At 39.2% G+C, this 24,505-nt stretch overlaps 1 protein-coding gene across 1 annotated transcript; it reads left to right on the top strand.

Moving 5' to 3' along the window:
- The first annotated feature begins 14,929 nt into the window (after positions 1-14,929).
- On the top strand, positions 14,930-17,331 carry LOC125471076 (transcription factor MYB75-like). The gene is made up of 3 exons (XM_048570951.1): positions 14,930-15,121; positions 15,328-15,457; positions 15,886-17,331. Exons 1-3 carry the CDS (start codon positions 14,995-14,997, stop codon positions 16,481-16,483), a joined length of 855 nt encoding a protein of 284 aa, XP_048426908.1. The 5' UTR covers positions 14,930-14,994; the 3' UTR covers positions 16,484-17,331.
- Positions 17,332-24,505: the final 7,174 nt, after the last annotated feature.

The raw sequence follows: 24,505 nt of genomic DNA, 5'->3' as shown, positions 1-24,505 counted from the left end.
TTTGGATCGTTAATGACAAGTTGACAGCCGTGGGCCCCACGCTTTCCACATAAGTGCATACTGTATGATTGACAAAAATGAAGAGACATCAAGGATCTACGTCGACTCAAATTAGATCTTCGCATGAAAGTGATAAATAATATTATGCAAGATTTGGGTTTACAAGTTTTTGTAATGCTCAAAATATCGCTAGGCGGTAGGTAGGTGGAAAAAAGAGGCCTAGTTCCCAAGGTGTTTTTATTTTATTTAATTTTTGTTATTATTTGTGTAAAAAATTAAATTTATTATTAAAGATGAAAAATGAAAAGATATAAATAGTTCTATATAATATACTTATTTTTAAAAATTAAGTAAAATTATTTAAGAGAGAGAAGTCGCAATGGATAGAACATAAAATAAAACTAAATGAAAAACTAGTTATTTATGTGACAGCCCGTCTCGAATTATTTGTACCGTAGGTGTGAAAAGACGATTTTCCCCCTGAACGTTAATTGGCGTTGTAAAGTGTTGTTTGTTTTGTTTTCGTTGGTGGGCTGCCATCTGGACCATACACTCACACACACCCATCTCCTTCTTTCCCGTGACTCTCTCTCTCTTCTCTTTCTCTCGGATTTCTTCCAGTCCTTTGCAAGTGTACGGACAAACTTCGAAGCCAACTTTCCACACACGGATCAAAGGTTTGAAGGTTGGTTTTGGACTCCTAGCAAGCCCAGGAACTCATCCATACCAATTTTAGGACGTGAGACCTTCGAAAACCTGAGAACTCGAGAACCCAGTTTTCATGCACTGTTCATGCACTCGTGATCGTGGAGGTTTCATCGAGTTTTGAGGTTGTAGGGAGCTTTAAAACCTTCTCACGAAGCTCGGGGAACAAGTTTGAAGGATTTTGGATGTCAGGATAACGAGTTCTAAGGTTGGCCGGATTTTGTGGAATTTCTCTGGTGAGTTTCCGTTGTTTTTCGGTCCCCCAAAGTGATAAGGTTTTGTTCTACTCATTGTAAGCTTCATTTTGGTTCAAATTTCATGGAATTTGGTTGAGAAACGAAGAAGATATGAAGTTTTGAAAATTTTCCCAGTTTTCGACGACGCAGACGACGGTCGGTGGCGGCTCCGACGAGGATCACAGGAGAAGACGAAGAATATTCTGTCAACTCTAACGGAATATTCCTAACAGCAGATAACAGCGTCAAGTTAGTTTTTACGGTATATTCCATTCTTGGACGGAATATTCCCTAACGCCGTTAGGGTCTCCGCAGTGTGCCTGGCACGTGGCGGCGCGTGGAAGGTCTGAAAATTATTTTAAAAGTATGGGGATGTTCGTGAGGTTGAGTAGATCATGTTGGTATATTCAAACACCCTAATTGAGCAATGTATGAGAAGGTATTACCTAAGGTTGGTTATGTGCGTTAAATTGATGGTTTTATAGTTGTTTTGCATATAGGTGAGGATTATCCGGAGGACGAGGCAGCCATACGAGGCTCGGGGCTTACAACCCTTCTACGTATCAGTGAGTGGGCTTTTGTTTTTAGTATATATATATATATATATTATGATTGGTATCTTTCCAGAAATTACGTTTTAATGATTTTATAATCGAAATGGTTTATAATTGAAATGCCATGTCGAATATCATCGTTATTATTATTGTGATTGTGTTGGTTATGCTTTGGTGCCGCGGACGCTCAGGTAAGTCAGATAAATATGTTGTTAGTGATAGATGTGGCGTTGATGAGATTGAGTTATAACTTATACTCCTGCACCTCGGTGATTGTGCTCCGCCAGAGTAGGGCCTAGCCTTCACGTGATCGTTCACCTCCCGCACCGTACGGTCACCTTGGATCCAAGGCAGGTGCCAACCTGTCGTACAGACCACTATAGGTGGTTCCGACTCGTAGGTGACTTGCGATACATCGCACAGCCTTCACGTGATCGTAGCATTGAGCGTATTTATATACACCAGCCTGTCGTACATACCGCTATAGGTGGTTCTAACTCGTGTGTAGGATAATGGTTGAGAAGTTATAGTTTTAGCTGTACAGGTCACTTTAGGTGACTCCAGCTGACGTACTGATATTATCAGCATATTTTGATTGTTTTATCTCACCTGCTTGATGCTTGTACTATTTGTTTGGATATTTTGACGCGGCATATTCTGGCATGGCATATTTGAGCTTTATCGTTTTTAGTATGATTTGATATATGAGTACGTATAATATTTTCTAGAAAGTATATAGGTTTTACAGCGAGGGGTTATAACTTGGTATTGAAATGGTTTGGAAAACTTTGTTTTTGCCCACTCACATTTTTTGTTTTGCGCCCCTCTAGGTTTTAGGTAGCAAGGACGTGGGTGGCGAACGAGGCATCGAGGCAGTTCTGACAGAGCACCCTCCATGTAGGATTTTCTAGTTATCACTTTGTGTAGTGTTTGTTTATTCTGGACTGCACCTAGGATACTTGAACTTTTACTTTGCCTTTTTCCTTCCATGTTTGTCACTATCACTCACTGATCTTTTTATTGTAATTATTTTGTTGACTTTATTTCCTCATATTTTCACTCATTTACTTCCGCATTGCGCACTTGGCTACGTCACCCTCACGTGACGGCCAGCACGCCCCAAATTTTGGATCGAGGTGTGTCAGTTTGGTATCAGAGCCTAGGTTTGGCAGTCCTACATTATTCATGAGTATTCTAATTATTTTTGGTGTTTTCTGTCAGAACTATGCCGCCTTGTTGAGAACCACGTCGCTCAGCTGAGCCTAGTTTCCCCGATATAACTCAGTTGGGGAAGCTATAGCTCATGCAATTCAGTCTACACTCTGCCGTCCTCAGAGGACTCCTCTGGAGACCATGTATAATCTTAAGCTGGATAAGTTTGAGGGTCATAAAGGTTATGAGGGAGCTGAGCGGTGGCTTGAGCATATTGAAAAGACATTTCTAGTGTTGCAAAGTCAAGGGAATCTTCCTTCTGAAAGGTGGGTAGAGATGACTTCATGGTTCTTAGGTAAAGAATCGGCGTCCTGGTGGGGACAGGAGGTTCGTTATTTGACCCTAGAGGAAGCTGCTGACTGGGAATTGTTTAAATGGTTGTTTCAGAAAAGGTTTGTTCCACCAGAGTATATTGATCGCAAGAAGCAAGAACTTATTGATTTGAAGCAGGGGAAGTTGACAGCAAATGAGTACTACAGAAGATTCACTGATTTGTCCCGTTATCACCTGGAAGTTGTTGCTAATCCAGTTAAGATGCTTCGTCGTTTCAGATTGCGTACTAAGAAGAAGTGGCATTCTATGGCGACCATTACTCCTTACGATACTTATCAAGAGTTCTACTAGATTTTGTTGAGGATTGATGATTCTGAGAATATGCCTAGTGAAAGTGAAGAAGAAGAGAATGATGGTAATCAAAAGAAAGAGGATAGTGGTAAAGGTCAAGCATCTCAGGGACCCTGGAAGATTCAGAGTTTTAAAAGAAGCGGGGCTAGCTCTAGTTCGTCTAGTGGACACATAAGTTCTACGGGCTAACGTAGATGTGGTAGGTTTGCCGGAGGCCCACGTTTTCAGAGGCAGCGAGATGTTGGCGGTTCTGGTGGTTCAGGAGCTTCGTTTTGTCAGAGATGTAACAGCCGACACTTTGGCGAGTGTAGACAGGCAGTCGAGGATGTTTTACTTATGGACAGGTCGGACATCAGGCAGCAAATTGTCCACAGGGTCAGTAGAGGCCCCAAATGCCTTCCTTACCACCACCAGTTCCTAGTCAGTAGGCTCTAGCGCCGAGCGGTTATGGGCAGACAGGTCATGGGGGTACTTACCATTACCAAGGAGATGTTGCCCCTTATTCAGCAGCACCATACCCTTATCTCAGGATCCGTATTATCCAAGTGGCTACCAGAGCGGATATTAGCAGTACCCTGGAGGGTATACCCCATATCCTCCTTATCCAGCCGACGAATCACAGTGGTATTCAAGAGTACAGTCTCAGCAGAAAGAGGGTGCTTCTAGCAGCCTCAGGGCCGTATTTATAACCTCACAGTGCAAGATGCCCAGAACAACCCAGATTTGATCATGGGTACGTTAAATATCCTTGGTCACTTTGCTAAAGTGTTGATTGATTGTGGTGCTACTCATTCGGTTATTTCTCATACATTTGCTCAATTGATACAACATAATCTCACACCTCTCGGGTTTGAGTTAGAGTTTTGGATGCCTAGATGAGAGACGTGTCAGGTGGGCTGGATGTACTCAGGGTGCCCAATGTTAGTAGAGGATGAGGTTATGCCAGCTAACCTCATTTCGTTGGATATTGTTGAGTTTGATGTCATTTTGGGCACTGATTGGCTACACTTTAATCGAGCCAATATTGATTGTTATGAGAAGAAAGTTACATTTCATCGCCGGGGACTACCTATGGTTACGTTTGTTGGCGAGCGTAGCGGCGTGAAACACAGCATTATTTCGGCAGTGAGAGCCAAGAAGTTGCTACAGAAGGGTTGTCCGGTATATTTGGCACATATTGTACTGAATGATAACGTTTCTAGCCATGTGGAGGACATTAGAGTGGTCATACATTTTCCCGACGTATTTCCAGATGATTTACCAGGATTGCCAACTGATCGTGATGTAGAGTTCGCTATCGACTTATTGCTAGGTATAGACCCTATATCCTTGACTCTCTATCGGATGGCTCCTGCTGAGTTGAGAGAGTTGAAAATTCAGTTGCAAGAGTTATTAGATAAAGGTTTTATACAACCTAGTACTTTGCCTTGGGGAGCTTCAGTCTTGTTTGTGCGAGAGAATGATGGTACCTTAAGGCTGTGTATAGACTACCGGCAGCTGAACTGGGTGACGATTAAGAACCGTTATACGTTGCCATATATCGACGATTTGTTTGATTAGCTACGAGGAGCTTGCGTGTTTTCGAAGATCAATTTAAGGTCTGGCTATTATCAGCTGAAGATTAAGAGTGAGGATGTCCCTAAGACGGCGTTTAGAACCCGTTATGGTCATTATGAGTTTTTAGTGATGCCGTTCGGGTTAACTAACGCACCTGTTGCTTTTATGGATTTGATGAACCGGGTATTTAAGCAGTACTTGGACAGGTTTGTCATTGTTTTTATTGACGACATTTTGATTTATTCCAAATCCAAAGCAGATCATGTGAGACATCTTACTTTAGTGTTAAAGAAAATGAGGGAGCATCGGTTATACACTAAATTCAGTAAATGTTAGTTTTGGTTAGATCAAGTAGCGTTCTTGGGACATGTTATCTCAGCTCAAGGTATTCAGGTGGATTCCTAGAAAATAGCAGCGGTGGAAAATTGGGAGCAGCCACGAATCGTCTCTGAAGTACGGAGTTTCCTTGGTCTGGCAAGCTATTATAGACAGTTTGTTCAAGATTTTTCCGTTATTACGTTACCACTTACGAGGTTAACCAGGAAGAACGTTAGATTCGAGTAGGACGATAGTTGCGAGTAGAATTTTCAACAATTGAAGTACTGTCTCACTCATGCACCAGTGTTGGCACTTCCAGATGATAGTGGTAACTTTAAGATTTACAGCGATGCATCGTTAAATGGTTTGGGCTGCGTACTAATGCAACACGCCAGGGTTATCGCTTATGCTTTGAGACAATTGAAGCCTCATGAGATGAACTATCCTACTCATGATCTTGAGCTGGCGGCGATCGTGTTTGCATTGAAGATTTGGAGACACTATCTTTATGATGAGAGATGTAAGATCTTCACAGATCACAAGAGTCTCCAGTACCTGTTTACTCAGCGAGATTTGAACCTTCGCCAACGAAGGTAGATAGAGTTGCTAAGTGATTACGACTGAACGATCGAGTATCACCCGGGACGTGCAAATGTGGATGCGGATACACTTAGTTGGAAATCTCAAGGCAGAATTGATGCTTTTTATGCAAGTCGTGTTCCTCTTCTTACTGATTTGAGGTCGACCAGAGTGAAGTTAGAAGTAAAAGCTCGAGAGGAAGCTTTACTTGCTCACTTTCAAGTCAGGCCAATCTTGATTGACCGTATACTCGAGGCAAAGATGGATGACGATGAAACTTAAGAGATTACGACTGAACGATCGAGTATCACCCAAGACGTGCAAATGTGGATGCTGATGCACTTAGTCAGAAATCTCAAGGCAGAATTGATGCATTTTACGCAAGCCGTGTTCCTCTTCTTACTGATTTGAGGTCGACCGGAGTGAAGTTAAAAGTAGAAGCTCGAGAGGAAGCTTTACTTGCTCATTTTCAAGTCAGGCCAATCTTGATTGATCGTATACTCGAGGCAAAGATGGATGACGATGAAACTTAAGAGTTGATTCGGCTAAGAAATAAGGGGAAAAAGAAAGACCTTCGGATTCGAGAATCAGATAACATGCTCATGCTAGAAGGTAGAATGTTTGTACCGAACAACGCAGAGTTAAAGAGGGATATTTTGGATGAGGCACATGTATCGGCATATGCTATGCATCCAGGGAGCACTAAAATGTATCATACCATACGACCATTTTACTATTGGCCGGGTATGAAAAGAGAGATTGCCGAGTATGTTAGCAGATGTATTGTATGCCAGCAGGTTAAAGCCGAGAGAAAGAAACAGTTTGGACGGATGTAGCAACTTCCCGTTCCACAGTGGAAATCGGAAAATATTACCATGGATTTCATGTATAAGCTTCCCCGTACACGAAATGGTTATGATGGCGTTTGGGTAGTGGTTGATCGGCTCACCAAGTCCGTGCATTTTATTCCAGTTCAAGAGAAGTTTTCCTTGAAATGGTTAGATGAGCTCTTTGTGTCGAAGATTGTTAAGTACCATGGTGTACCAGTCAGCATCATCTCTGATTGAGATTCGAGATTTACTTCTAAATTCTGGACAGCATTTCAAGAAGCTCTTGGTTCGAGATTACTGTATAGTACGACATATCATCAGACGAGCAATCTCAGAGGACTATTCAGACACTGGATGATATGCTGAGATCCTCTGTTTTGCAGTTTGGTGATGCATGGCATAAACGTTTAAATCTGATGGAGTTTGCCTACAACAACAGCTACCATTCAAGCCTTGATATGTCCCCTTTCGAGGCATTGTATGGTAAATCCTGTCGTACGCTGTTATGATGGTTAGAGGTAGGCGAAAGAGTTTTGAAGGGCCCAGAGATAGTGGATAAGGCTACCCAAAATATTCAAGTAATCAAGTCTAACCTGAAAACGGCCCAGGATCGTCAAAAGAGCTTGTAGACTTGAGTTACCTCCAGAGCTGTCTTGAGTGCACAATGTATTTCACATTTCGATGCTTCGTCACTATGTCTCAGATCCATCACATGTGCTACCTCCGCAGCCATTGGAAATTAATCCTGATTTGACATACGATGAAGAGCCGGTGACTATTCTAGACAGGAAAGATAAGGTTCTGAGGAACAAGACTATGTGCTTGGTGAAGATTTTATGGAGGAATCACTTAGTGGATGAGGCTACTTGGGTGACGGAGGATCAGATGAGAGATTTGTATCCCCGCTTATTTTATGATTACTAGTGGTTTGTTTTGTTGTGTAATTTCGGGGATGAAATTTTCTTAAGGTAGGTAGGTTGTGACAGCCCGTCCCGAATTATTTCTACCGTAGGTGTGAAAAGATGATTTTGCCCCTGAACGTTAATTGGCGTTGTAAAGTGTTATTTGTTTTGTTTTGGTTGGTGGGCTGCCATCTGGACCACACACACATACACCCGTCTTCTTCTTTCCCATGACTCTCTCTCTCTTCTCTCTCTCTCGGATTTCTTCCATTCCTATGCAAATGTATAGACAAACTTCGAAGCCAACTTTCCATGCACTGATCGAAGGTTTGAAGGTTGGTTTTGGACTCCTAGCAAGCCCAGGAACTCATCTATACCAATTTTAGGACGTGAGACCTTTGAAAACCTGAGAACCCGAGAACCCAGTTTTCATGCACTGTTCATGCACTCGTGATCGCGGAGGTTTCATCGAGTTTTGAGGTCGTAGGGAGCTTTAAAACCTTCTCACGAAGCTAGGGGAACAAGTTTGAAGGATTTTGGACGTGGGGATAGCGAGTTCTAAGGTTGGCCGGATTTTGTGGAATTTCTCTAGGTGAGTTTCCATTGGTTTTAGGTCCCCCAAAGTGGTAAGGTTTTGTTCTACTCATTGTAAGCTTCATTTTGATTCAAATTTCATGGAATTTGGTTGAGAAATGAAGAAGATATGAAGTTTTGAAAATTTTCCCAATTTTGGCGATGCAAACAGCAGTCGGCGGCGGCTCCGGCGAGGATCACCAAAGAAGACAAAGAATATTCCGTCAACTCTGACGGAATATTTCTAATGGCAGTTAACGGCGTCATGTTAGTTTTAACGGTATATTCCATTCTTGGATGGAATATTCCCTAAGGTCGTTAGGGTCTCCGTCAGGGTGCCTGGCACGTGCCCGCATGTGGCTGGCGCGTCTGGCCGTGCCTTGGCTGGCGTGTGGATGGTCGAAAAATTATTTTAAATGTATGGGGATGTTCGTGAGGTTGAGTAAATCATGGTGGTATATTCAAACACCCTAATTGAGCAATGTATGAGAAGTTATTACCTAAGGTTGGTTATGTGCCTTAAATTGATGGTTTATAGTTGTTTCGCATATAGGTGAGGACTATCCGAAAGACGAGCGTAGCCATGTGAGGATCGGGGCTTACAACCCTTCTACATACCAGTGAGTGGACTTTTGTTTTCAGTATATATATATATATATATTATGATTGGTATATTTCCAGAAATTACGTTTTAATGATTTTATAATCGAAATGGTTTATAATTGAAATGCCATATCAAATATCGTCGTTATTATTATTGTGATTATGTTGGTTATGCTTTGGTGCCACGGACGCTCAGGTAAGTCAGGTGAGTATGTTGTTAGTGATAGATGTGGCATTGTTGAGATTGAGTTATAACTTATATTCCTGCACCTCGATGATTGTGCTCCGCCAGAGTAGGGCCTAGCCTTCACATGATCGTCCACCTCCCGCACCGTACGCTCACCTTAGATCCAAGGCAGGTGCCAGTCTGTCGTACAGACCACTATAGGTGATTTCGACTCGTAGGTGACTTGCGATACATCGCACAACCTTCATATGATCATAGCGCTGAGCGTATTTGTATACACCAACCTGTCGTACAGACCACTATAGGTGGTTCCGACTCGTGTGCAGGATAGTGGTTGAGGAGCTATAGTTTCAACCGTACAGGTCACTTTCGGTGACTCCGGCTGACGTACTGATATTATCGGCATATTTTGATTGTTTTATCTCACCTGCTTGATGCTTATACTATTTGTTTGGATATTCTGATGAGGCATATTCTGGCATGGCATATTTGAGCTTTATCGTTTTTAGTATGATTTGATATACGAGTACGTATAATATTTTCTGGAAAGTATACAGGTTTTACAACGAAGGATTATAACTTGGTATTGAAATGGTTTGGAAAACTTTGCTTTTACCCACTCACGTTTTATGTTTTGTGCCCCTCCAGGTTTTAGGTAGCAAGGACGTGGGTGGCGAACGAGGCATCAAGGTAGTTCTGACAGATCACCCTCCATGTAGGATTTTCTAGTTATCACTTCTGTAGTGTTTGTTTATTCTGGACTGCACCTAGGATACTTGAACTTCTACTTTGCCTTTTTCCTTCCATGTTTGTCACTATCACTCGCTGATCTTTTTATTGTAATTATTTTGTTGACTTTGTTTCCTCATATTTTCACTCTTTTACTTCCGAATTGTGCACTTGGCTACGTCACCCTCACGTGACGGCCAGCACGCCCCAAATTTTGGATCAGGGGTGTGTCAATTTAAGTCTTTTTTTTAAATAATAAATAAAAAGTCACTTTGTGGCATGCCCGCCCAACTTGTGTAACCCTCTAAGGCGCTTGCCTAGGCCCCTTGTAATAAACTATTAGATTATTTGAGCAATTATAAGTTAATCGACACATTGACTAACTGCCCAATGCCTAAACAGACTTTTAGAATCATGGATGTGGATTAAAGGCTTCACAAAGGAAATATCATAAAGTTTTTTTAAAAATAGATGATCTCAAACTAGTGGTTTCATATGAGAAGGAAGGGTCCTCCTATACATAAGTAATTCCAGCTGATGCCCATACATTTTGTGCGTGTGAACAATTTCATTTTGTTTTGTTTTTTCACTTAGGAGTGTGATTAGTTTTTAAAATTCCAAAAAGAAAAATTCAACGATGAAAAATGGGATAATAATGGAGCAGTTCTTCCACTGTTCTAAAAATCCCCACCTAGGCATTAGCTAGGCGGTTGGCCACCACCTCGATTAATCCTTGGGCGTTTGAAAATTAATAAAGGGCACCTAAACCTACTTAGGTGCCCGCCTAAGTTACGATTTTCACTTACACAGAAAATACATAATTTTCATTATGCATGTTTTTTTTCCAATAAATTGTAAGAAACTTGTTGAATACTTAGATGAACACACAATATATTTCATTATCTATTTTTTAAGTATAAGCAGATATTTATTTATAAATCGCCTATGCGCTAAACCCCAAACTGCCTAGCATCTTTTAGAACCTTAGTTTCTTCTAACGTAGGTAAATATCATATTACTGTTTTGTCCTTATATTGTAACTACTGTGTATTAAAAGTTGGAGAAAGAGGTTGAGAAGGCGTCATTTTTGTAAGAATAGCATAGGCGTCATATCTTAATAATAGAGTGGGTAATACGTAATAGTCCATGCACAAACAAACGTGGCAAGGCCAAGTTCATGAGTAAAGAAGGGTAGTGGGGCTGGGGGGCTTACCACGTACGGCCATGCAAATTGCAAGCCAGTCCGACTCGAAGGTACAGGCCTTTCTCGTAATTTAGTACCAAAACGGTCTCTGCGACGTTGATATATCTCTATAGTGACCAGACATCGAGCCACATGTCGGCTTACATGACAAACATATACTGACACGGTAGCTACCATTCTAGAGCAAGGAAAAGGATCCTCGCCGAATACATTTTTTTAGGGATTTTATAATCGTGTCAATTTATCGTACATTATATGGTTAGAAATTATTTAAAATTTAAAATTCAAATATAAATAATACTTAACAAAAATTGACTTTACGATGTACGATGAACGGACACAATTACTGAATCATTAGAAAAAAAATGGGACAAGAATCCTTTTCCCTAGAGCAAATATGTCACGTTCGTACTGTTAAATTCTTTTCTGGGTAGAAATAAATAAATTAGAATATCTTATTTGAAATACAATGTTAACAAAATGATAATAAAATGTAAAATCTCTTCTCGATTTTTATTTTCAAAAATAATTTTCTTGACGCGAGTTTATTATCTAATAAAATTCTATTTTGTGTTTATTAAAATAAAATAATATAAACAAAAACTTCTATATACTTTTATTTATTAACATCGAATCGGCTCAATCAACAAGCATTGTATGGATATAAATCAAAGAATACAAAAAGGATTAGGAGGAAGGGTTCCAGAGAGGATCCATCATTATTAGTTTAACAGTGATAGTTCATTGTTATTTAGAATTTTTTTTTTTTGTCGATTAATATATTGACTAGTAAACACTTGGAGCATCTTCAAAAGAAATCTATAAAATTGAAAACTCTATTTTTAAGGTTAAATTTAATAAACTCATCTCCAACAGATTTTATAAAAAAAGAGTTTTCATTATAGCAACTGTTTATAAGCTAAATATTAAAAAATTAATAGAACTCCTTCAGCCAAGGGAAACGAAAGAGAAAGAATGTAGGCCTCTTTTCAAGAACCAAGGGCACGTACCTTGTGTAGATTAGAAAGATAGTCTGAGTCAGTGTATCCCATAAAGTAAGCATTTTTCCGAGAACCAAGGAGGTGCGATTCATTCTAAGATGCATAGGGACATGATAAGTCCAACTTTGTAGTAACGGAAAACATCTTTAACACAAATTTGGTGGTGGAATGTAGGTGCAATGCTGCTTTATCCTAAAAGTTATTAGCACTTGAGATGTCCGATTTAGTGCATTGAATTAAGTATAACAAACGCCAACTGCACTTAGATATAGAACTATTAGCTCCATAATCTCCTCGAAGGTCTCACTTACATCTAGCGTCTAGACGATCAAGGGTATACTCAAAAGTAACACTTTCCGGGTATAGTTCGACTAGTGGACTAGAATATCTTCAGAACTATGCTCAAAACTTCAGGTTGAGTTAGTCTTGAGTTTTTCCAAGATCATTCATCTCAAAGTCTGACTTCAGGTGCCAGTCTGCTTTCTCAAGCTATTCTGGAGTCTTAGTGAGATTCATGCCATTGACATAAACTGCAACTCTAGTCTCTAGCAATTTCAAATTTCGTATTCGCAGGGTATATATCCTTACTAGATCAAAATTCACTTAGACAGGTATACCACATCCGCCCAGATTGTTCTGAATTGGTTAAGTGAAAGCCTCATCTAAAATCGATAGGGTGTTTTATGATCTAGAACTATTGAATCAGTCTATGTAATTATTTGGGAACTTAATGTAGATTTCGTATCCTGATCCTAGAGATACGTTACAACCATGTTTATAATGCTGCAATGAATCACAAGGCATATGAGAGAAGCCTAGCGCCATAAGGCGGCGCTATATTGCAATATTTCATTCCTTTCACTCGACATGGATTGTTCTTTTTTGTTGATCAATCAGTTCTACGTTGCCGGTAATCAACAGAATGAGGTTCGATATCATTGCTTTTCATTTATGTCAATAGTTACTATATAAGTGAAACATCATCGTTGATAATCTCATTCCAATTCTATATCTCAACCAAACTAGTATCTTGGACCAAGAACTTCAAATCGAAATCCAAATTAATCTCATGAGGTGGAAATGATTGAGACAACGATCAAGGAAGGGATTCGATTGTGCCGTGTTCCTCCACTTTTGGGGAGGTAAATCCTTCGAACCAAGTAATTTGTTGCACTTTGAGTGAGGGAAAATTGATTGGCTAGTCACCGATGTACTGAGATCGACCACTAAGTGCAGCCACCTACTAGCAGCGTCTTATCCCTCTTAGGAGAACAACATTTGTTAGATTCATCTATCCTTGCAACGATGTTTACAGCTGGTATGAAATCTTGTTATGTTTGCTAGATTAGAGAAAGCGTCTAGTAACACTCTGATGATCTAGAACAAGGATCGAGATGAGACGTAGTGGGGACTTCCACAATAATTCGCTCAGTTCTTTAGGAACGTTGACATTCTTATCTTCCCCTAATGGTGGGAAGACTATCTCATTGAAGTGAGAATCTACTAATTAAGAAGTAAAAAGGTCGCTTACAAGGGCGTAGGAGAATCATAATCGACATTGATTCATACCTTTTTTGTGAGGACCCATAGCAATACATTGCGGCACTGCAATTGGCACATAAAATGTAGACCCAAAGCGTGTAGGTACGAAACCTCAGGTTTGTACCCAGTTACCAATTGTAACGCCAAAAATAAGATTGGGTAGCATGACCTCAGGTGAACCAACATAACTACATGCAATATTACATAGCTCTATGCAGAAAACCGGAAGCTTGCTCAGCTCGCTACCAAGTGTTTGTACGATCATTTAAAGGTATTTAATGATTGCATTCTACAACATTGTTTGGGTGTGAGCATAGGGAATTGAAAAATTAATAAAGCAATTGTTGATTGTTAAACATCAAAAAATTAATAAAACTCCTTAAGTCATAGGGAAAAGGAAGTGGTAATAATGTGATTTTTTTTTTCTTTTGAAATGATTTATAATAAAATATTTAAAATTCGTTGAAATAGAAATCGTTATTGGAGATGACAAGTTAAAGAGAATAGATAAAAAAAAAAAATTTAAGACTATTTACCTACTAAATTAGCAAATTTTTTTCAACAAAATTGTTAAAGATACTCTTGCGTCAAAACAACTAATGAGAGCTGTTAAGGACACTTCAAACGCAAAAATATATAAGACAAAATGTCTTTTTTTTTTTTCCTGTTACAACAAAATGCCTTTTCTGAAATGTCAATAAATTCAAGCTTCTTTTATATTACAAAAAATGCAGAAATTTTTGTCAATTATTTTCGTCCACGAGACACAACTTATTTGTTGATAGAACGAAATTAAAAGTTAGCGTACCTGAGCGAAAATGTTTCCATAAATATTAGCCTAGTCGTTATACGTCGAAAAAAAAGTCAAAAATAATAAGGGCACTTGAATCCAACTTTTTAAACTCAAAAATAATTTTCAAGTTTTAAGCCTTAAAAACTTGTTTGGTAGGACTATTTTCAAAAATTAAACTCAAGACTAACTAAAAAATATAGTCTATTCTCTAAAAACATAACAAGTGAGTTTTTAGAGTTTTTAAACTTGAACTCACTCATTTCTTTTCTTTCCCTCCTCCACTCTCACTCCAAATCTATCTCTCTATCTTTTCTTCTTTCTCTCCCCTCTTTTTTTTTTTTTTTTTACCTTTTTCGTCTCTCCTCCAATCCGCTCTCTTCATTCTCTCGGTTCTTTCTCTCACTTCTCTTCCTCTCTATCCCATTTGGTCCCCTCTCTTCTTTCTCTTTCCTTCAATCATCTCTTACTTTCTTTCCTTCTCTCTCTTGTTTCTCCCTCTCATGCGACTCCCTCTTTTTAGATCTCTTTGTCTAGTTTAAGTTGAAAGATTTAAAATTTTTAAATCGCAAACCAATCAAGTTTTTGAGTCTTAAAGAAAATTGTTTTCAAGAAATGTTCTTAAGAAATGTTTTGAGAAATGATAAAAGTTTTCAAATAGGATACCAACTGGACCTAAATGTTCCGAGTAAGGGTTAACGTTAGTTTTTGTCTTCCCTTAACTTGTGTGGATGGTAGAGATGCACGTACGTACCTGGGATTTAGATGGCCTTTATTAGACGGACAGGACGACGTGTTTGGAAGCAAGCAAACGCAGACGTACATAGCATCAAGCTAAAAATTAAGGGATGGAAGAGCGTAATTCGTTGGGAGTAGTGAGAAAAGGTGCATGGACTAAAGAGGAAGACGATCTTCTCCGGCACTTCGTTCAACAGCATGGTGAAGGAAAATGGCATCAGGTTCCTCTCAAAGCAGGTAATTATCAAACAACACATATATTCAAGTGTAAGTAATCTATTGAGAGAGTCAGCTAGCTTATTTAGATTCATAGTCCAACATTATACGGATGTGTTTCACGATATATATATATATATATATATATAAAATAGAGAGATAGAGAGATAGAGAGGGTTTTAGGGTTTTAATTTGCAGTACGTAAGTGAATGTAAGTTTGTTTGCAGGTTTAAACAGATGCAGGAAAAGCTGCAGACTGAGGTGGTTGAACTACTTGAAGCCAAGTATCAAAAGAGGAGACTTTGGAGAGGATGAAATAGATCTAATGATCAGACTTCGCAAACTAGTAGGAAACAGGCAAGTCATGCAATGTTACATATATATTTTAGAAGATTTGGATTGAAAATAACGGTTGGAGAATAGAGTTCTACGTCGGAAATATAACAAAATATCTACAATTCAAAATTACATATATATTTTAGAAGATTTGGATTGAAAATAACGGTTGGAGAATAGAGTTCTACATCAGAAATATAACCAAACATCTACAATTTACATATGCAAGATTCAACTCTTAATATCACCAAGGCCTTACTAATAGATGTTAAGTTGGGGACAATATCGATGATATTAGTGGTGTGCTCAAATTTGTTTCCTTAAGTTGGGCTTTCGAAAAGTTATGATTGCTCCAACTTATGAAATGAATGACTTGGGCTTCATTGGCTCTGGTGAATGAATACATAGAATGATTTTCTAATTTTTCTCCACATATGTACACAATTTAGGTGGTCAATGATTGCCGGAAGACTTCCAGGAAGAACAGCAAACGATGTGAAAAATTACTGGAGTACTCGATTAAGGAGGAAGAAGTCGGCTTCATGTGACAAGTTGAAAAATCATAAACCCCTACAACAAGTAGCTAAAGTAGAAACAACAAAGACCGTCGTAATACGACCTCGACCACGAACCTTCTCCAAAAACTTGAATTATTTGAGCAGTAAATTAGCTGCAACTAATTCTAATTTACAACAGCACAATAATCTAGTGTTATTACAAGAGCCATTGGCAGTGACTTCATCATCAACACCTATAGAGATTAATGGAATTAGTGAAACCTTGTTAGGTGATGATAACAAAGACAGTAGTAGTACTGTTGAAAGAGCACTATTATGGTCTGGTTTGCAGTTAGAGGAGGAACATGATCTCTTCACAAACTTTTGGATTGAAGAAGATGATGTTATGGCCCATACAACATCAACAACAAGAAGAATAGGTGTCAATTGTAGTACTACTCAACAGGAAGAAGGTTTGATGAGTAGGATGGACTACTTCTTCTCCTTTGATGACATGGATATTTGGAACAACTCAAAAGCATGTATTTGAACTAAAGCAATTTGTATATGGCTTTCTTTTTTTTTCCTGCTTTTTTTTTTTTTTTTTTGGAATTCTTCTACATTGTATTGTTGTTTTTTATTTTTTTATTTATTTTTGTCTTTTTTTAATTTTTAATTTTTAATTTTTATTGTAGTATGTTGGGTACTATCATTTTTTAGTATGGTTGTTGAATAAATAATAATTAATCTAATATAATTTTTTTTCCTTATTGTAGTATGTTACGTATTATAATTTTTAGAATAATACTGTATATTCCTAGGGAATGAGCTCATTCTCCTTCATGGAAATAAAGTATTTTTACTTTAGAAATTTTAAAATCGGAACCATCTAATATCTTAACCGTCATTTGAAGATCATCTATACAAAAAATCATTTGAAATAGCGATCGTTTAGTCATCCAAAAATATCAAGTAAATGGACAGTTCGTCATCATTACTTGGTAATTATACCACTGATTTATTTGATACATCTGAATGACCCAATGATCTCGGATTCAAATTATTTTTTTGTAGGAATGATCTTCAAACGAGGATGAAGATATTGAACATATATATGGTTTTGATTATGAAACTTGTATGGTGAAGATACATTGTTTGCAAGTGAGGGAATGAACTCATCCCACAAAGGGGTTCCAAAAGGGAAATGCAAGTATTATTCCATTTTTTTTTTTTTTTTTTAGTTTAGGATATGCTTGTGTTCCCCCATAGGGAAATGCACATATCCTTCATTTGAATAACATATATTCACCATATAAATTTCATAATTGAAACCGTTCAGTTTTTTTGTTGCTGCACAAAGTGACAACAGAAAGTGTCAAGTTTGTGACCTTCGCTAGGTTGCTCTAGTCATTAGTGTGGATAAGTATGTAAATGAATAGAGACAGGGAAGTAAATAACACAAGATGTACGTGGTTCACCCAGATTGGCTACGTCCACGGAGTAGAGGAGTTCTTATTAGTTGTGAAGGGTTTACACAAATACATAGGTTCAAGCTCTCTTTTAGTGAGTTCTAGTGAATAGTTTAGTACAAATGACATTAGAGATTATTATGGGAGAATGATCCCCTTTTATAGAAGAGAGTTTCTAGCTTTGTTCTGACATTGACACGTGTCGTGTTGTGATTGGCCTCTGATATCGACACGTGTTGCGCTGTGATTGGCCTCTGATACCGACATGTGTCGTGTTGTGATTGGCCTCCTGGTTGGAGGAAAAGTCTTGTGGGTCCTTGACAGTATGCTGTTGACCGGTGCTTAGTAGTTTCGGAATTGGTCAAGTATGGTATAAACAGTGCTCCCTTAAGTTCTCGAGTGAGGGACGCTCCTCGGTTGGGGACTTGCAAGATACAAGCCATTGAGTAATCACGAAAGTTCCAAGTACCGAAGTGTGGTGTCGCCTTCACTTGCCTTCTTTGTCCTGTAAGTAGATGTGGCATCTTTTCTTGGAAGTACTTTTCCTTCATCCAGGAGTGGTATCTTTGGTTGGCGTTGACGCACAAGGTAATGTATCATTTTCATTTGAAGCTTACTTGTAGTTTCGGGTTTGGTCAAGTGCGATACAAACCATATAGTAGGAGGTGACAGACAAGGTAAGCAATCGAGGTTCCAAGCAATCAGTCTCAGATCGGTAGGTTGATCTTGGGTTCCGACTGATTGCACTCATTCTCCCTGTCTCTCATTCAGCAATAAGGATAAAGAGAAGAAACAGGGAGAATAGATGATATAAGGTACTCTTGTTTTTGGAAAAGATGGACGAATTGGCACATGCTTTGCTGTACTTGACTTTCCACAGGTGTATTCTTGAACTGGGTTGGAGGGTTTTCTGGTTTCCTCCAAAGAAGCGAGCTGACTCCAGAATTTGAGGGTCAAAACAAGTCCGTCAGACCTGGAGTATGTTCGATCCTGATGATATGGGATACTTTTGCTGTTTGACAAAGTAGTAGATGTGGTATGGCGAAGCTTTGTTCTTCGACAACGGTGCTAGCAAAAGGCTGTTGAGGCTTCTCGATCTCTTCAATTAAAGCAATGATGCCGAGCTTGGATTTGACTTAGACTCTTCCGTCTGGATTGTGCGGTTCCACAAGAAAGGGCGTCGTGTTGTAGTGATCTGTTCTAGCTCACCGTTGAACCTTCTGCTTTAATCTTTTGTACAGCAGAAATGGTGCGCAACCTTTGCATTTAAATGGTCCTCCAAAGCACTACTTCTCAGTGACTCATCCATGCTTGGCAGCTTCAGTGTAAAGAGCCAATATCGTACCAACTGTTCTGAGGTATTTGCCGAAGGAATTCATGACCTTGACAACAGTTGAGGATGAGTACTCGAGAGTAATACTAGGCAAGCGACCAGGCAAAGGTTCTGGGCAATCAATTCTAGATCGGAAGTTTGATTTCAGGTTCCGACTGATTGCATTCTTTCTCCTTGTCCTGCAGGTAAGAGCAATGACAAAGGAAAAGACAAGGAAAAAGCATGATATGGGATACTCTTGCTTTCAACCCTGATGATATAAGATATTCTTGCTCTGATGTGGCTGGTTGGCATGGGTATTATCGAAGGAGAAGAAAACGAAGTATTTCGAAAGGCTAGATTGGGAGTGCCATTTTGGATGTGGGGAAGGGTTGAGCATTTTTTTTTTGTTTGGCAGGTCTGCCTGGCTGTGGAGGATGAAGGTCGACATATATAGGAATTGTCCCAACAGCGAGTGGTAATGTTGTTCCTTTACCCTTCTCGGTCAAAACAATGTAGTGGTCGCTGCAAGGTTCACATGTTTTAACTTTGTCAGAGCACTTTGAAAAAGTGGTCTGTGGTATCCAGAAAGCTGATGTTGCGTGTGAGAATTGTGGACAAATTTTATCCAATGAAATCCGACTTCTCGAAGTTCGGGGAGCAATGCCTCTTCGATTTCTGAGCAGGCAATCTTGTTGGGATATGGTTCTCAAGATTCGGAGAGCGGTGCCTCTTCGATTTCTGGGCAAGCAATCCTGTTGGGAGTGTTTTCTCTGATGTGAAGAAAGGTTGGGCATTTTTGCAAGTCTGCTTTGCCACGGAGCACAGAGGTTGACACACATAAGGATTTTCCAATAATCAAGCAGTGGTGCTATTCCTTTATCTTTGTGGGTAATAGTAGGGTAACTGGGCCTTCAACATTTACCTGTCTTAACTTTGTCAGAGTTCTTTGGCAAAGTTGTCCTTGGTATCCGAGGAATTGATGTCGCGTGTGGAGATTGCTAATAAATTTTAACCCAGGAAATCCGCTTCTCGAAATTTGGAAAGTGGTGCCTCTTCGATTTTTGAACAAGTAGCCCTATTGAAGATTTGGCTCTTTCTTTTATAGGAGCACCAATTAAGTTCAAGGAGTCCGTTCTGAAAGTTATTGCTTGTAGGATTTTTTCCCTTATCTTCGTACTTTTGAGACTTATTGTACTTCATTTTTTTCTTCATCTTTTCTCAGAATGTCTAACCCCTCCGACCGTCGTTTGGACTTGAATACTATAGAAGAGGTAGCCATGTCTCCTCAAGATAATATATGGCGCCCATCCTTCTTATCTCCTACTGGTCCCCTTACTATTGGGGACTCTGTGATGAAGAATGATATGACCGCTGTGATGGTGGTCAAGAATCTTCTTACTCCCAAAGACAACAGACTACTTTTCAAACAATCCGATGAGTTGGCTGTTAAGGATTCTCTGGCTTTCAGTGTTCAATGTGAAGGTTCTGTGTCTAATATGGCCCAACGCCTATTTGCTCGAACCCGCCAAGTTGAATCGTTGGCGACTGAAGTAATAAGTCTCAAACAGAAGATCAGAGGGCTTAAGCACGAGAATAGACAATTACACATGCTCGCACATAGCTATGCTACAACCATGAAGAGAAAGCTTGACCAGTTACAGGAATCCGAGGGTTAGATTTTAAATGATCATCAGAGGTTTATGAGTTTGTTCGAAAGGCATTTGTTGCCTTCGTCCTCGAGGACTGTACCACATACTGAAGCTCCAAATGATCAACCTCTGGTGCCTCCTCTTTCTGGGGTTCTGCCCAATACTGAGGCTTCAAATAATCACCCTCCGGTGCCTCCTATTTCTGGGACTTTGCCGAGTGTTGAGACTTCTCCTGAGCAGCCTTTGTGAAGGCGCCCTCCTGTTTGTTTATTTTGATTCATGTGTATGCATGTATTTGTAATTTATCGAAGATATCAATAAATAAGCTTTACTTCATTCAACGTGTTGTGTTAAATAGTACTCAACACTAAATCTTTGAATTTTTTATTTTGTTGAAGTTTGAATGTTGAAACTTCGTGGGTGGACCCTGTGGGTTGAAATAGTGCTCCCCTAATTTCTTGAGTGAGGAAAACTTCTCGGTTGGGGACTTGAAAAATCCAAGGCACTGAGTAGTCGCGAAATTTCTGAGTACCAAGGTGTAGTGGTATATGGTAGAAGTCCCCCAAGTCTCCAATCGAGGGAGTTGACAAGGGAGGTGTCTTGCTAGTAGGCAATTTTCCAAACAAAACTTCACCATTTTCCTTTCTAAGTGGTTGCCCAAAACTCCTCATTCATATATATTTGGTATGAAAGTTGTTAGGCCCAAAGAAAGGAAGGCCTAGGCTCATCTTTCTCTCTTTCTTTCCCTTTTTTTTTTTTTTTTTTTTTTTTTTTGAATTTTCGAAATTGTTTTTTTTTTTTTTTTTTTTTGTGAAGATTTGATGTTGAAGTTTTGGTGTTGAAGCTTTTGTATTGAAGCTTTGTAGGTGAAGCTTTTGTGTTGAAGCTTTGTTTGGTGAAGCTTTGGTGTTGAAGCTTTGTAGGTGAAGTTTTTTGTGTTGAAGTTTTGTTGGTGAAGCTTTTGTGTTGAAGCTTTGTAGGTGAAGCTTTTGTCTTGAAGCTTTGTAGGTGAAGCTTTTGTGTTGAAGCTTTGTGCTTTTGTGTTGAAGCTTTGTAGGTAGAGCTTTTGTGTTGAAGCTTTGTAGGTGAAGCTTTTGTATTGAAGCTTTGTAGGTGAAGCTCTTGTGTTGAAACTTTGTAGGTGAAGCTTTGTAGATGAAGCTTTTGTGTTGAAGCTTTGTAGGTGAAGCTTTTGTATTGAAGCTTTGTAGGTGAAGCTTTTGTGTTGAAGCTTTGTAGGTGAAGCTTTGTAGGTAAAGCTTTTGTGTTGAAGCTTTGTAGGTGAAGCTTTTGTATTGAAGCTTTGTAGGTAAAGCTCTTGTGTTGAAACTTTGTAGGTGAAGCTTTTGTGTTGAAGCTTTGTAGGTGAAGCTTTGTTGGGCACCATAAATTGATTTTGCTTCACACTATCTTGATCAAGAGTGTGTGAAGCTTTTGAGAATTGTAGTTGCTCTCCATTGATGAAACTTTGTTTGATGTTGAAACTTTGTAGGTGAAGCTTTTGTGTTGAAGCTTTGTTGGGCACCATAAATTGATTTTGCTTCACACTATCTTGATCAAGAGTGTGTGAAGCTTTTGAGAATTGTAGTTGCTCTCCATTGATGAAGCTTTGTTTGATGTTGAAACTTTGTAGGTGAAGTTTTTGTGTTGAAGTTTTGTTGGGCACCATAAATTGATTTTGCTTCATACTATCTTGATCAAGAGTGGGTGAAGCTTTTGAGAATTGTAGTTGCTCTCCATTGTTGAAGCTTTGTTGTTGAAGCTTTGTTTGATGTTGAAACTTTGTAGGTGAAGCTTTTGTGTTGAAGCTTTGTGATCAAGAGTGTGTGAAGCTTTTGAGAATTGTAGTTGCCCTTCACTTGTTGAAGCTTTTGTTGGCACCATAAATTGATTTTGCTTCACACTATCTTGATCAAGAGTGTGTGAAGCTTTTTGAGAATTGTTGTTGCCCTTTACTTGTTGAAGCTTTTGTTGGCACCATAAATTAATTTTATTTCACACTATCTTGATCAAGAGTGTGTGAAGTTTTTTGAGAATTGTTCTTGCCCTTCACTTGTTAAAGCTTTTGTTGGCACCATAAATTGATTTTGCTTCATACTATCTTGATCAAGAGTGTGTGAGGCTTTTGACATTTGTTGAAGTTGTTGAATTTCCCAATTTCTTTTCATCTTCTTCTTTTTTTTTTTTTTTTTTTATTTATTTTTTATTTTTGCGGAAAATTAGAAATTTGAAAATGTGGGAGAGACAACATATACCAATTTTGCTTCCACACTGTTGAGCAAGAGATTGTGATGCAAGCCACACCTTGTAGTAGTCGAAGGTTTGGATGAACCATATAAATTGAATTTACTTCAAACATAAAGAGTATGTGAAGCTTTCTACGAGTTGTAGTGTTTGCATTGTTACAGAGGAGAAATGTTTGAAGCAGATGTAAGAGGGCTGAAGAGCTTGATCTTCGTATACCATGCATTGAAGCTGTTGTTGGCTTGCAATAAGACTTTGTTGGTGACTATAACTCTTGTTAGGCATAAGTGCTCCCCTAGTTAAGTTGTAAAGCTTAAGAGTTTTTTATTATTTGTGAATACTAGGAGTTCACATATACAAGTTGTACCACTCGTCTTCTGGTTGGTGTAATGAATGGTGAGTTGCTTTCATCACTTGGTTAGTGGTACTAATGTGAGTTCCTTTATCACCTTTCATCACATTTCATCACCTAGTTGGTAGCACAAAGATGAGTTCCTTCTTCACTTGGTTGGTGGCATGAATGGCAAGTTGCCAAATGATATTAGAGTACAGGTTGTACATTTTATCACCTGGTTGGTGGCATGAAGGAGAGTACAGGTTGTACATTTCATCACCTTGTTGGTAGCATGAAGATGAGTTCTTTCTTCACATTTCATCACTTGGTTGGTGAGAATAAGGGCAAGGTGTCGAGGCACATTGTAGCAAGTGTCGAATGACACAAAGTGTGTTGAACCCTTTTGAAGCACAGTTGGCTTATGTATGGATGTGTTGGAATGTATGATGTTTATGTATGAATGTGTTGGAATGTATGATGTTTATGTTGACTGACATGAATGATGCTTATGAATGTTTTGCTATGCATGAAGGGATCCTTTGTTTGGATATAAGTCATGTTGACATATACTTAGACTTTATTTCATGTTGTAAGCATTCGTGTTGAAGCTTTGAACCTGAGCGTTTCAGTGATAGGGATGTAAGGGAGTTAGGACCAAGTTGTCTAAATCACCTCTTTATTGAATTGATGCCAAATGGCCTTCATTACATAGGATGCCAAATGGCCGTAGCTCAACACTTGTACAGTGTGAGTCTACTTGTAATAGTACTTCAAGTGATCAGCGTTCCATGGATGGCCAAGGGTCTTACCATCGGAGCTCCTGAGCTTGTAAGAACCAGGGCGACTGATGCCAATAACTTCAAACGGTCCATCCCAATTTGGGCTAAGCGTGCCTTCACTCGGGACTCTGTCGCAGAGTAGTCTTTTCTTCAATACCCAGTCCCCCACTTTGAAAGAGCGAGGTTTGACTCTTGAGTCATAGTAGTTAGAGATGCGCTACTTGTAGGCGACATTCCTCAAGTGAGCCTGGTTTCTGTGTTCCTCGACTAGATCCAAGTTGAGGGTGAGTTGTTTGTCATTTTCATTTTGCATGTAGTTCTGGACTTGGAACTTTGCTTGCTCAAGCTCAACTGGGACAATAGCCTCTATAGCAAAGGCAAGTGAGAATGGAATTTCTCCTGTTGAAGTCTGATATGAAGTGCAGTATGACCAAAGAACTTGGGGTACAAATTCTGGCCAACAACCTTTAGCCTTGTCCAAGCTGGTTTTCAAAGTGCGCTTGATTATTTTGTTGATGGCTTCAACTTGTCCGTTAGATTGGGGATGAGCTGGGGAGGCAAAATATAAGTTGATGTAGAACTTAGAACAGAACATCCTGAACTTCTTATTGTCGAATTGTCGCCCATTATCCGTGATTATCGCATTAGGAATGCCAAATCTGCAAAGGATGTTCTTCTATACGAAGTCTTCTATTTTTGCCTCAGTAATGGTTGCCAAGGGTTCTACTTCGGCCCACTTTGTAAAGTAGTCAACTACAACGATTGCATAGTGGACCTTGCGC

Source organism: the organism of the source record quoted next, unplaced genomic scaffold, assembly GCF_019419815.1.
Source record: "Pyrus x bretschneideri cultivar Hongxiangsu unplaced genomic scaffold, Pyrus_bretschneideri_v1 Contig56, whole genome shotgun sequence".
NCBI classification, from domain to species: Eukaryota; Viridiplantae; Streptophyta; class Magnoliopsida; order Rosales; family Rosaceae; genus Pyrus; species Pyrus x bretschneideri.
Note: the sequence above shows the minus strand (reverse complement) of the source record. Positions and strands in the feature narration are given on the sequence as shown.